Raw genomic sequence first — 13352 nt, forward strand, 5'->3', positions numbered from 1 at the left:
CTGATGAGCGAGTCAAGGTCCTGTGGAGGAGGAGGAGGAGGAGGGGAGGGAAAAGGTCTGGGGTGGGGAGGAGTAAACTGCCTGCTGTTGCTAAGTCTGACTGTTCCTGACAAGCAGGCTGAGCTGGGAAGACGGTGGCACTGAATTTCCCCTGAAATGCAGCCATGAATGTGGGGTGTTTCTAGGCATATTTTGACAAACAGCAAGAATCAAGACCTTTCAGCCTCCAAGGACTAATTACTGAAAGTTTATCACTTTTAAGTCTTACCGCAGGAGAAGAGGTTAATGTTTTCTTACAGGGAAAATTAGTGGCTTTCTGCACAAGTAACTCATAAATACAAACATAAAGCACACAGGACTTTCGTCTTGATGTTATATTCAAGAGATCTTTACTAGGTTCCTTTGTTAGTTTTGTAATGTACAGTTGGCCTTTTGGTCTGAGTTTAAAATATGTATTTCACTGGAGATCTCTTCTTCGTTTCTGAACAAAAAGAAAAGATACAAGCACCTCTTCTCACACACGCACACGCACACACACACGCGCACGCACACACACACGCACACACACGCACACACACGCACAGCTGCCTCCCTCAGTCAGAATATAAGCCAAAAAAGCATGATTTTCAGAGGTAAATTAAAATATAACATGAATTGTATTTTTAAAATTGCACAGAATTATACCCTTCATTGCAGAGAGTGACAGAAAACTTGCAGCTTGTGTGTTACATTATTCTGCTACTACAAGACATTCCTCTGCCTGCCTGCCTGTGAGATCACTGCAAGCTGTCCTGGAGCCTGCAGCACTCAGCCAGGTGGTCAGAGTGGACAGGAGTGGAGCTCAGGTGTTTTGAACCAACATCTTCTCATGTATTTGTGAGCACAGCCTTCCTTAAATGAACATGTGTTACATAGAATACAAATCTTTCTTTGCATTTCCTATTATTATTATTATTATTATTATTGCTTTTATAATATGTGTGCTGTTTTATATATTATATTCTATATGTATATATTATATAATTTTATTTTTTTCATACATAATTATTGTTATTAAATGTGCTAAATCTGACCACAACAGCGTATCTCCTAGGACAGCAGCCTTTTACACCTTGTTCTTCCCAATTCATGGATTAAAAGCAGTTTCATGAAGTTAACTTCCATTCCTTCCAAGGATTACCACACATTTTGGCTCATGGGAGCTTTGTTTATAAATGTCCTGTAATTAAGAGTTTGTTTCCTATATGTGTATAACAAAACCCACAGATTGTAATCTAGTCTAGTAGGACTGAGGAGGCTGTGGACAAACATCTGCAGACGGGATACTTCTCACTCTCTGAAAAGCTACTTCTTGTAAGTATTGACCTTTTTGCAACTCTCAAAATGCCTGCCAGCCAAAGAGAGGTGTACATTACCAACATGTGATTTGCTAGTGTTACTCTGCATACTTCACCGGAGATCACTTGCCAAGGTCAGCAGAGTGCAGAACAAAATGCTGAAAGTTCCCCAGCTTAGCTCATTTTAAACCATCGTTTAAAATAATCCGCACTGTATTAGATCCTGGCCATAAGCGGTAGCCTTGGGATGGTATTTTGGTTGACAGGAGCGAGCACTGCAGCAATGTGTGAGAAATAATTAATAAAACCAGTAATGTTCAGAGTTGTGCATGAGGATTTCTATGAACAGAAGGCTTAGGAAGCGATCGATCGCCCATAACCAGGGAAGACTCTCAGCGCTCAGACACTTGAATACTCCTGAAGCATCTGTAATGACAAAAGTGTGCAAATACCTTGTTGGTAACTCTGCACAACCTCAGTCTAGGGTTTCCAAACCACTTTTTCTGCTTGATGATTACTTGGGACCTATCTATATCCACAGAAGGCCCGTTCTGGAAAAGACTCCTCCTGAATTACTCTGCGGGAAAAGAAAACACTTCCCTCAAGGTTACACAGCTCTGGGCAGAAAGTGATTCTGAGAGCAGCCGCGCAGGAGGGGCAGGCTGGCCTTGCCCTGTGTCAGCAGCACAGACACCCACTGCCCAGCTGAGCAGCTCAGGCAGGTAGGTGCCACCTCGTTTCCTCTGTAGCCCTTTGTGGGGGGACATGTCCCCTCAGCGTGCTGGGCTTCCTTCATCCTCAGGTCAGGAATGCTGCCAAAGAGCAGTCAGGTGGCAACTTTTGGCAATGTGACTAAGCTGGGCTGGGTTCAAGTGAAAGATTTATCAGAGGTGAAATACCACTGCCAGGCCTCTTGGCCACCCAGTGCTAACAACATAAACACAAATGGCAAATACATCCTTACCCCACATTAGCGAGGTGTATATCCCTTCCCAAACAGAGTGTTTATCATAGGAGACATTTCTGGGTGCACTGAAGGAGCCCATCTCCCCATCTCTCCACATATCTTTTTTTTTTTTTTTTTTTGGGGGGGGGGGTAGGGGGGGTAGGGCTAGAAAAGTTTTGGATTACAACTGGAGCAGTGCAAAGGGCTGGAAATTTTTCATGGTAGAAAGACTTAGATTTAGTGCCTGGAAGGAAATACTTGTTAACTCTGAAGCTCATGAAGACTTGACCTGGCTATTTCTAGACCCACGTAAATAGAGTAATGAATTTTCATCCTGGCTGGTGGGACCAAATTCATTAGGAATCTGAATATTGTGAAATGTACCTTGTGGATTGTGAAAGAGGTACTTGTGGTTTGTTCTTACTTAACTTTACTAAATTTGTCTCTGCTAGAGCCCCAAGAGTGACTGAGAGTAAAATTCCCCAACAGAGTATCTGAGCTAGATCATACAGACATTTTACAAAGGAGAGTCACCATGCAATTTTAGGGCCATAAGTGTTCCATCTTCATACTCAGAGAAAGAAACAAGGTCTTTGACAAGAAGGAGAAAAAGTAAAAAAGGGAATATGGCTGAAATACTACTTGTACTCTGGCAGAAAATAAAGGAAACTGCCCATAGCAGTACAGGAATGGACGGAGAATTTGACCCTCCGCATTTCTGTCCCTCCATGAGCGGTCTCAGAATTCTAACACCCACTGGTGACGGGAGAAACAAGCTCCCAGGCCCCAGCCCGGCCAAGCCGCCGCATGCCCTGGTCCGGCCCCGCCGCGATGGGACGGGTCCCCCCCGTGCCGGCAGGGGCCGCGGCCGGGGCCGCACACGGATGCTGGCGGACTCCCCGCAGCCGGGTCTCGCTGCCCTCCCCAACACCCGGGCATCCACTTAAAGAACCAGCAGGCCAGACAGCTCTCGTACAGCACGTTTTATTTGCAGCGGGGTTTCCAGCGTAGCGCGTGTGCCCCGAGCCTCCGGGTCTGGCTGCCCCGGGGGGAACCCCGGGCCGGGGCGCTTCGCCCCCAGCCCTGGAGGGAGGCGGGCCAAGCGGCGCCGGCGCGGCCCCCCTCGCCCGAGGAGCGTTTGCAGGACGCGGCCGGGCGAGGGGGGCGGCCCCGGCAGGAGGGCAGCGGCGCCGGAGGCGGCGGCAGGCGCGGGGTGCCGTCCTCCCCGGGCCCCTCATAGCGCCTGGTAGGTCCGTCGGGGCGGCGGCGTCCCGGGCGTCCCCGGCCCCGAGTCGATGCTGGCGCTGGGCGAGAGGGAGTCGGCGTCGCGAAGGGGCAGCCCCGGCTCCTCCGCCGGGGAGAGGCGGTCCACGATGCTGGAGAGGCAGTCCAGGCTGGACAGGGTGCTGCTCTGCTCGGCGCCGTACCCTGCGGCCGGGGGCGGCAGCGAGTTACGGCCGGGTTCTGCGCTGCCCTCCCCAGGGGCCGCGGGGAGCGGGGCGGCCCCCGGGCCCCCGCCTGCACCGCCGGCGCCCGCGGCTGCCGGCGGGTCGGGCTTACCGTGGGCCATCTCGGGGCAGTAAACGGCGTCGAAGCTGCTGCCTCTCGCCGACCAGACGGGGCTGCCGCAGTCGGCCTGCAAGACAGCGAGGGGCGAGTGCCGGCCCGGCCGCCCTCACCCCCGGGCCAGTGGAGTGCTCCCCACGGGGGAAAGGGCCTTAAGGCCCGGCGGGGAGGGAGTCCCGGCGCCCGCGAGGGAGCGGGACAGCGGCGCCCCGGCCAGGCTGCCGCTGGGGCAGCGTCTCCCCCTGCGCCCCCCTTACCCCTCTGCGCGCCGCGCTAAGCTGGGGGGAACGACGGGGACGAGCCCCCGGGAGCTTGCTGGGTGCCCCCGGCAGCATTACCGCCCCCCCCCACCCCCCCGCATCCCCGGCAAGCCCGTGTGCACGCTCAGTGTTACATCTGACAAGGGGCCTGTTTTAACGCAAACCGTCCACCTTCTCCTGATGTCTGGCTGCGTTCGGCCCGTCCCACACCCATGGGACCGGACGCGAGGGTGAGGGGGACCTGCCCGCGGGCCTTCCTGGGGTCCCCACAGCCCCATCAGTTCTGCCTCTCTTACCATCCCATCGGAGCAGCTGGAAGTGGGGCTGGTCGGTTCGGAGCAGCTCTGTCCCGGCAGATGATAGTAGTTTTCTACCTGTTCCCTCAAGAGCTCCTGGAGGCTCTCGATGTATCTGATGGCGTTTCTCAGGATCTCAACTTTGGGGAGTCTTTGGTTAGGGTTGGCAGTGGTGCATCTCTTCAGGGTCTCAAAAGCCTGGTTCACTTTCTTCAGCCTCCTCCTCTCCCTCATGGTGGCCGCCTTCCGCCGGTCCATTGTGGTGGATTTTCTCTTGCAGGCTTTGCAAGCCCACATGAGGCAGTGGCCGGCCTGGTGGTGGCCAGTGGGAGCTCGGACATGCTCTTCTTCCTCGGAGCAGGCGGGCTCGGGGGGCTCGGGGGCGCCGAAGGGAGGCAGGTCCCTGGGCTCAAAATCCTCGGGGAACTCGCCCTCCGGGGAGGAGAGGCAGGAGCTGTCATAGAAGAGTTCGGACGGGGAGAACTGGCAGCTGTCCATCACCTCCATCCTTGCCGCAGAGGCGTCAGTGTGGGCCAGCAGCCACGGGCTCTCGGCGAGGCGCTGAGGCAATTTCCTCAGTAATTAGCGACCTGAGACGAAATGTCCTTCGGCTGATGCGGGGGGCCCTTATATATACATGTAAAGGGAGGCTGGTCCGCAGCGGCCAGTCTTTATTAGCATATCCCACCACATCCCCTACTGGGGGCTGTCTGGGCAAGCCCCCTCTAGTCCCCAGGAGACAATTTGCTCCGCGCTGCTCCTTTGGAGAGTCGTGAGCTGGGCACTTCTGTAATGACCGACCTCCCCACAACTCGTTTGCCACATCTCCGGAGTTTAAATCAAGTCTGGGAATTTGCAGTTTTGGTATGGAAAGAGAAAGAGGGGCAGTGGGCGCGCACGAACCGCTGACATTTCCTGCAGAGCCGTTCCTCGTCCCTACGCTCCCATCACAGGCTGCCGCGGGAGGGGCACCGGCTCTCCCCGCAGGGGGGTTAGCGTAGAGCCCCTCCATAGCACCTACAGTGTCTACTTGCCTATATTTATTCCCCGCAGCCTGTGGGCCAGGTCTAACCTGAAGCAATTTACGCGTCCCTTCAGACCTAAGATTTGCTCGTTTATGTTGACGAGTGCTTTGTCCTGGAATTAAACTTGTGTCACCAACCGTCTAAATTTACAAACCGAGAGACAAAAAATGCACATCTACCTGTGGCCAGGAGTGCCAGGGAGGGGGGAAACCCGGATTTCAGTGCTGTTGGATCGGGCCACAGGGAAAGGTACTGACAAAAGAAAAGTGTACGTGTTTGCTCCGAGACAAACCCCCTTCCCATTCCTTCTCCTGCTCGTGTGACCTGGTGCTGCTAGAGACACAACAGTCGAGCAGTGCCTCGGGCTTGCTAATTTTCTGCTTTCAGGCAAACTTGTACCGTTACAGATGCGTCCCAGCTGCCAGTGCAACAAACCCCTCCTGGAAGTGTAAAATTTCTAACCCCGCAATCCCTAAGTAACTTTACACAAGTCGGGGACAAAAGCTTTGCAGAGCTCCAGCCGCAGCAGTAGCTGAGCGGAGCGGTGCGAGGGTCATTAGAGTGGTAATGAAGCCATTTAACAGGCATTTGCTAACGCGCAGGAATCCTTTGGTTTCATCCAGGTGGCTTTTGTAGTTGAGGAAAATATTATGAGAAGGCAAAGGAAACCTTCCCTACCTGGGAATAAAATTATGTGACCTAGGTTAACTCAAACGGAGAGCAAGTGACCCAGCAGCGGTTCAAACTCTACGGAGCCAGTCTGTGTGCCCAGGAAAAAGCCGTCTACAACTAGCCTCTCTCCGGGAAGAGGTAATGCGGCGGGCATGGCGAACCGGTTGTCTCAAGGAGCCGCTCTTCAAGTGAGCAAGGCGGGCAGGCAAGCATCTCCCCAGCGCACACGGCTGGAAAGCCGTTCCAGCCGCCCGGGCGAGGCGGAGTGCGGCCGGTAGTGGCTGCCGGGGCGACCCGATCTGCTCCTTCCCGCCCCCCAAACCCCAAAAGGTAGATTTCCACTCCTAGGCTGAAACTTTTCCTAAAAAAATCCCATGCACACACCTTGCTTCCTGCGAGCGGATGCATAATTATCTAAAGGCTGGGGAAGGCTACATCTGCACTGCTTCGGTTTATTTGGGGCCATAAACGGGGGGAACCCCCTTTGAAATGAATACTGTAGGAAAAGCACAGCGTTGATAATGGAGTAAAGTTACAGGAAAGGGAAAGCTCAGGATTTCAGGCTTCTGCCGCTCCGAGGTGCAGGTTGGAGTGTAGTTGGGCCACGTCTAAGACGGGCCAGTTCCCTATTGTTTTCCTAAGAAGCCGGCCGTCGGAAGGCTCTGCTCGACGGTAACTTGAACTCTTCGCTGGGCTGTGGTGTGCAGACACACACTCACACCTTTTTATTTACCACATTTGCGCTGGCTAAAATAGACCTGTTTACAGATTTATGTTTTGTGCACAAATAAACTTGATCTTTAAAGTGCCGGTTGCCGTTCTGCTCAGCTTTCAGGGGTTTCTCTTCAAGCACGCACTGTGGATATCCCGGTGCACAATGCCAGCCCCTCCGTCCCGCTCTGACGGCGTGCAGAGCTTTAGCTCAGTTTTAACTCTTAATCCAGCAGGGCTGGGGTTGTTGGAAAACGTGCCTTTTCCCAAAAGTCTTTGAGGACTTAGGAAAATTTGTTTCCTTTCCCCTTACGTATTTTGGGGGAAGGGGAAGAATGGATGGAAAAGCCTGTCAGGAAGAAAAAAAATCTGTAATTAGTATCCCTTAAGAGCTCCCGGCTCCTCTGGTAAAGTGATCTCAAAACAAATTTGCAAAAGTGCAGTAGGCGAGTGAAACTAAAGAAAGGGGAGAGAAAACACAAACTACAAGGCTGGCTGGGGGCGGGGGGGGGGGGGAAGGAAAATAATGCTGCATTTCAGGAGGCTCAAGTCCGGAAAACGGGAAACAGCTTGAGCATCGGACCTTGCCTGCTCCTGTGGACGGGCAGAGAGAAAATGGTGAACGTGTCAGGACCTCTTTAAACAGTGTTGCTCACCCCAACCGTCCCCGCTCCGCAGCAGTTGCCGTGCCGCACCTATTGGTGGAGGGCCTCAATCCCATGTGGGGACCATTTGCGGAACGTGCAATCTCTTTCCAACCCCCATATTTAAGCAAAGAAAATCCGACCGGAACCGTAAATTACCGGGCCGGGGGGTGAGCGGTGTTGGGGGCCCACCTGACACGCCTCGCCGTGCCCGTCCCCGGCCCTGCGGAGCGCCCTCGGCCAGCACCCCGCACCTCCCCCAAAAATGGCCCGGTGCCCCCGCAGACCGCCGGAGTCGACGCCTGGGCCCCGGTGCGGGACAGCAACCGGCAGCTAGAGCGTTATTCGGGGGCGCATTTCATTCAGCCATGGGCGCGGGGAGCCGCAGCGAGCCCCCGCCTGTCCCCTCCCACGGCCGGGCCTCCGCCGCGCCGTCCCGCCGGCAAAGCTGTTTCCCAGTTGGGCTGGTGGGGTCGGGCGCTTCCAGCCGTGTGAGAAACGTTTTGTTCCCCCCAGCGCTGGGAACCGTGCGCACCTAAGTAAACACATTAGTACCTGCCAGAGGGATTTGTATAGGAGACAGCTGAAGAAGGCATTGGCCTCTGCTGGCACCCTGGGACTCCCAGGAGAGATCAAAGGGACACGAGGGGGTTTTTAGCAGCCTTGAGACTGGGAAAAGTTGCTAGTTCCTGCTATCGGAGGGACGTCCCAGCGAGCACATGGTTCAGTTATTCAGCCTCCTCCCTCTCCTGCCCCCTGCTCCCCAGCTCGTTCTCCACAGAAAGGTGGAAGCTCCGGGAAAATCGTACGGGCTCCCCAAAGCAGCAGCGATCCAAGCAGGAATTTTCCCCGTGGAAATACCTGCTGGGCTGACGCCTGCCCGCCCTGCCTTCGACCTCCGAAAATAACCCGAACCCGCTGCCCGCCTCCCTCTCTGGGTTGCCGGCGGTGTTACGGAGGAAGATAAAGACGCACAATAAAAAAAACCACCCAGGCTTTCAGCGCTCGGTCGCGTCACTTCAGAGGAGAGCGGGGACAAGGCAGCGGCACGGCAGCCCCCCCCGTCGCCCCCAGCCACGGCTCCCCGGCCCCGCAGGCAGCTGTGGCAGACGGCCGTGCGGACGGGCCGGGCCCGCCGGTGCTCCCGCACCCCTCCTCCTCTGCCGGGGGGCGAGCAGGTGGCTCCCGGGCGGAGCAGAGCAGGTAGAGTCGAGGGAGGCCGGTGCTGAGCACGGGCTTCCCGGGAGCGGCGGGCCAGCCTGCACCTCTCGCGTTAAATGAACCGCAGCGGGGCGGGGGGGGGGGGGGGGGCACTAGGGTTCGTGTAAAAACCTCGATGACTTAGTGTGTAGCCCCTCCGGAAAAAGGCTTGATTAAATCACAAACCTCTTGTCCTTACCCAGTTATTACCCTTTGATTCTGTGATCCCAGGGCCCTGTTTGCTTTGGCTGGGGACTTAGGTAAAGATTATCCTTATTAATATCAAACACAAACATTTTAATTGCAAACACACTGAGGACCTTCAGTGGGAAGCTCGGCATGTCAGCCGCAGCCGCGGGGGTCACCGAGAGTCTCTTCGGGAGGTATTTTCTTTATTTAATGAAAAAAACCCCTCCTTTAGGCAAACTTACTCCAAACAATCGCTCAAGTTACCCGGCTGCTGGAGCAGACGTTGCCGTGGGGGTCCTGCGGGGCGGACGGGCCAGTTCGTCGAGGTTAATGCCGGGGTGAGAGCATTAACAATAGGCTGGCCGGGTGTCGGGGTGACACTGTGGATTCGAGGGTGCTTCAGCACCGCTCGTGCTCTGCTGCGAGAGCGGGTCCTGCGGGGCTTGGGTCGGCCGGCGCTGCATCAGGGTTGAGAACTGGGTGTAGCCCTTCTCTCTGACCCGGCGGGGATCGCAACGAATTACTGAAGAAGGCGGCGAGCTGCTAACCCCACCTGAAACACTCTGCTGCTGATGCAGCCTTTTCGCTACACAAGCAAAGTCTAACACCTTCGCTCTTTCGCCAAAGTGCAGAGATGACATGCAAGAACCCGCGTTCCCCGTAGCGCTGCTTTCTGAAGAGCCCGAGGGTCCCCCGAGGCAAAGCGGTTCGTTTGAAACGAGAAGAAAAAAAAAGAAAAAGGGAAAATGCCCTATCACTACGCGCCCACCACACTGTGCCACCGCAATTACTCCTTACAACGGAGTATTTAATTAGCAATTAGAGCGAGTACTTGACTGGTTTCAAACCCAGGCTGCCCGCGGTGGCACGAAGAGGGAGGAAGGACGGTACCGTGATGGGAGAGCCAGCTCCCGGGGCTGTCTCTTTCCAGAGCTTTCCCTTCAGACGGATGTACCCGTGCCCGAACCGGCCGAGAAGGGGAAGACCTTCCCGAAACGTGGCTGTGACATTTCAAACCCCCCAAAATAAACCAAGGGTTAAAGCTGACGAGGAGAGCGCCCGCAGACAGAGGCAGTAGCGTCCCTTTTGTCAGCTCTGCGAGCCCGGTGCGTGCGTAGGGCAGTGTTCCCTGGTGGTCGCCCCCGCCCGGGGGTATAACCAACCTGTTACAAACCGTAACGCTCCGACTGTGAGCAGCTCCGCTCCACTAGCCTCAGAGAGGCTGAGGTTTTTTTACACCACTAAGTGAAAGGCTTCCTGTGTTGTTACCCCCCCACCCCCTTTTTCTGTAGCTTAACCCTTTCCTCACTGAGGGACCCCATTCCCTTCTCTCTCAGGCTCAAGGAAGTCCAGGGGAGTTACCTTTTCTGGGAAGAAATCACAGCCCCCCCCAGTCCCCAAGGCAGCGGGCTCCTGTCACAGCCTTTTGCTGCCCCATTAGGGTATCAGGCCCGTCGGTTTTGCCGCAGACAAGCCCTCCCGTGCCCATGAGGGAACGGGGCTGAGCCTCTCTCCTCGAGGACCGGGGGGTGTGGGGGAGCTCTTCACGCTTCCCCATAGTAAGCTCACCCGCTACGTGCGGGACAAGGCCGAAGAAGCGTCCCTGCCTGGCGAGCCTCTAGAGCGGCACTGCCGGACATTTTTAGGGGCGCAGTACTGCCCTCGGGGCGGCAGCGCGGCGAGGAAACGGGGCGTGGAGCGCTGCGGGCGGCCGCAGGGGCTGCGGGTCCTGCCGGCTCCCCCTGCGAGCCGACGGGCAGGCGGGTAAGTAACACCGCGGGTGCGGCCCTAGGTAAGGGGAGACGTTCCTCAGAGGAAAAAAACGAAGGAAAAATCTGTCCCGAGAGCTGCCTCCGGTCACACGGGTCCTGTCTCGACTACATAAGCCTGGCTCTTCAGGGCTTGGTCTCGCTGAGGTCGGCGGCGGGTTTTAACTCTGGGGTCGGGTTGTTACTGAATTACGTGGGCGGGGGGAGGGGGGGGCACACTGTAACACAAAGAACTTTATTTTACAATCCAAGAATTCCGTCTGTTCTTATATACAATATCACATTCCACCATTTAAATACATATTTGTTATGTTTACAAAAGAAAAGACAGTACTAAAATTATTTACAGGAACGAAACGAGGCGGGAACTCTTTAAATAGGATTAACACGAAATACACCCAACAGCTTCACTCAGACAGGAATGAACTTTGCGGTGACTCTCAGCGAAAGCCGATCACCGGTACACTGGTAAGTATCTTAAATAAAAAGAAAAAAAGAAAAAAAGAGGGATGGTCTATGCAGCACAATTTAAAGAAACCAAAACTCAGGAAAGAAAGGAGAAGGAAAGAAAAAAGGGGGAAAGCCTCTCTGGCTGGAGTCTGTGCGAGCCATTTTCTTTGGGATAGGCGGACTCAGACTCGGGCTTAACAAGGCCCCTGCCCGGGCTTTCCACTGCGTTAATTTGCTTCGTTACTTAGTTTAGAGGGAAGGGGGTGGGGGCTCCATCTCCCTTAAATACACTACCAGAGCAACCGGATTTATTTCTCCACCACCTCCTCCGCGCTGGGCAGTTTGGGCTCGTCGGAAGAAATACTGTCCACTATAGAAGAGAGGCAGCGAAGGCTGCTGGAGGCCGCCGACTCGACGATGGAGCCTCCTGCTCAACGAGAGAAAAGGGATTAACGAGCAGCGCGTGCCTCCTCGCCGGGCCTGCGGCGCCGGGCTCCGGCCGGTGGGAGCGCGGCCGTGAGGGCGGGGGGGGGGGCGCGGCGGCGGCCCGCAGCGCACGGGGGGCGGCGGCTGCGGCGCGGGTTAGCGGGTTAGCGGGTTACCTTCCTTGGGGCTGGCTCCGAGGGCTCGGGAATGGTCAGAAACGCTTTGCCAGTCGGAGCTGCAGGTGCTCAGGAAGTCTGAACTGGGGATCTGCGGCACACGGGCGGGGGCGGGAGGGGGGAGACAGGCGGAGAAGGCGGGGGTCAGCGAAGCGGGCGGCGGCTGCCCGCCGGGGGCCCCGGGAGCGCGCGCCCCGCCAGCGGCCCGCTCGCACCCGGCAGCGGGCCCGGCCGCCGCAGAGGCCGTGGCGGGGAGGAGCGGAGGGGACGGGCGCGGCGGCGTCGCGTCTGGATGCCGGGGCGGCGGGAGGAAGCGAGCGGCGGTGCTTACATTTCCCTGCTTGGGGCTGAAGCTGAAGGGGTCCCCCCCGATCTCCTGCATTTTCTCCTGCTGATCCAGCCTGTGCAAGAGGTCCTGCAGCCTCTCGATGTAGCTAATGGCGCTCCTCAAGATCTCCACCTTGGGCAGCCTCTGGTTGGGGTTCGCCACAGTCCGCCTTTTCAGCGCCTCGAAGGCTTCGTTGATCTTCTTCAGTCTCCTCCTCTCCCGCAGGGTGGCTGCTTTCCGTCTGTCTGTGGGGGCCGACTTTCTCTTGCAAGTTTTACAAGCCCAGATCAAGCACTGGCCGGGGAAGTGAGGGGGTTGTAGTCCCGGGGGTGCTAGCACATGCTCCTCTCCGCTGCTGTCACTGCCAGCCTCTGGCGGCATTTGGTCCTGACAGGGGGACAAGGTGCCATCACTGCCTGGGTACAGCGGGGATCCCTCTGCCATCTCCAGCTGCTGCAGGGCTCCATTCTCCCCGTCCAAGTAGAAGAAATAGGAACCAGTTTCAAAAAGGTCCATCATCATGCTGTCCCTCGGCCTCTCTGCCTGCTTGAGTTGGGTGGAAGGCTCAAAAACACCCTGAGGAACAACCCAGATGGAATTTAATTAGTGCAGTGACATAAGTCCCCCCCTGCTTTATATAGGAGCTGCTGAAACCCTATCCAACTTCTAGCTGTCGCGGTGTATCACCCTCCAAAACTGATTCCAGCCAGTCTCTTGGGCGCTGTCCTGAGAACATCTCCTATTTAGAGGGGGGGGGGGGGGGGCACAAGGGGAGGGAAGCAAATTAAAAAAAAAAAAAAAGGAAAAGGGAAACAAGCAAAAAATAAAAAGACAACCCAACTCCCCCCGCCCTCCCCCCAAAATCCCATGAGCTCGGGGTGCAGCGAGGGGACGCGAGGTGGGGGCTCGGGAGCCGTGTCCGGGCACAGCAGGCGCCCCGGTCCTGCTGCCGAGCCTGCGGGGGCACCGCTGGAGGACAAAGGCGCAGGGCTTCACAGGGAGCCCTCCCCCTGCCCACCCCTCACACCCTGCAGCTCACGCTCCTTGCCCTGGTGCTAAGTATAGATCTATACGGAGAGATTTCAAAGGCAGCCATCAGTCTCCAAATAGATGAGTTAATATTTTCAGAAGAAGCCCCTGCTATTCCCCCTCCCTTGAAGCATGCCATTCCTGTGACCCAAGCCACCCGGGCCAGCCCAAGGTTAGGAAACAAGCTCACTGTGCCTCCACACACAGAGGGAGGGTTGCCAAGGCAAAGCTTTGCTGTGGTGCTGAAGCACCCACAGTTACTGCACCTCGGCTTAGTCTTTCAATCTGAGCTTTCCCATGTTGCCTGTGAGGTGACAGGAGTGATTCC

General features: G+C 56.0%; 2 protein-coding genes across 2 annotated transcripts; both read right to left on the minus strand.

Annotated features, from left to right (window-relative positions):
• Positions 1-3381: 3381 nt before the first annotated feature.
• Positions 3382-5011, minus strand: MYF5 (myogenic factor 5). The gene is made up of 3 exons (XM_055808801.1): positions 4406-5011; positions 3844-3919; positions 3382-3711 (listed from the first exon to the last, which is right to left on the minus strand). The coding sequence occupies exons 1-3, from the start codon at positions 4910-4912 to the stop codon at positions 3518-3520; spliced, it is 777 nt and encodes a 258-aa protein (XP_055664776.1). The 5' UTR covers positions 4913-5011; the 3' UTR covers positions 3382-3517.
• A 5825-nt stretch (positions 5012-10836) lies between these two features.
• On the minus strand, positions 10837-12746 carry MYF6 (myogenic factor 6). Its single transcript, XM_055808401.1, has 4 exons — positions 11999-12746; positions 11668-11758; positions 11360-11492; positions 10837-11091 (listed from the first exon to the last, which is right to left on the minus strand). Exons 1-3 carry the CDS (start codon positions 12515-12517, stop codon positions 11374-11376), a joined length of 729 nt encoding a protein of 242 aa, XP_055664376.1. The 5' UTR covers positions 12518-12746; the 3' UTR covers positions 10837-11091; positions 11360-11373.
• Between the last annotated feature and the right edge of the window lie 606 nt (positions 12747-13352).

Source organism: Falco peregrinus, chromosome 6 (genome assembly GCF_023634155.1).
Source record: "Falco peregrinus isolate bFalPer1 chromosome 6, bFalPer1.pri, whole genome shotgun sequence".
Taxonomy (NCBI): domain Eukaryota; kingdom Metazoa; phylum Chordata; class Aves; order Falconiformes; family Falconidae; genus Falco; species Falco peregrinus.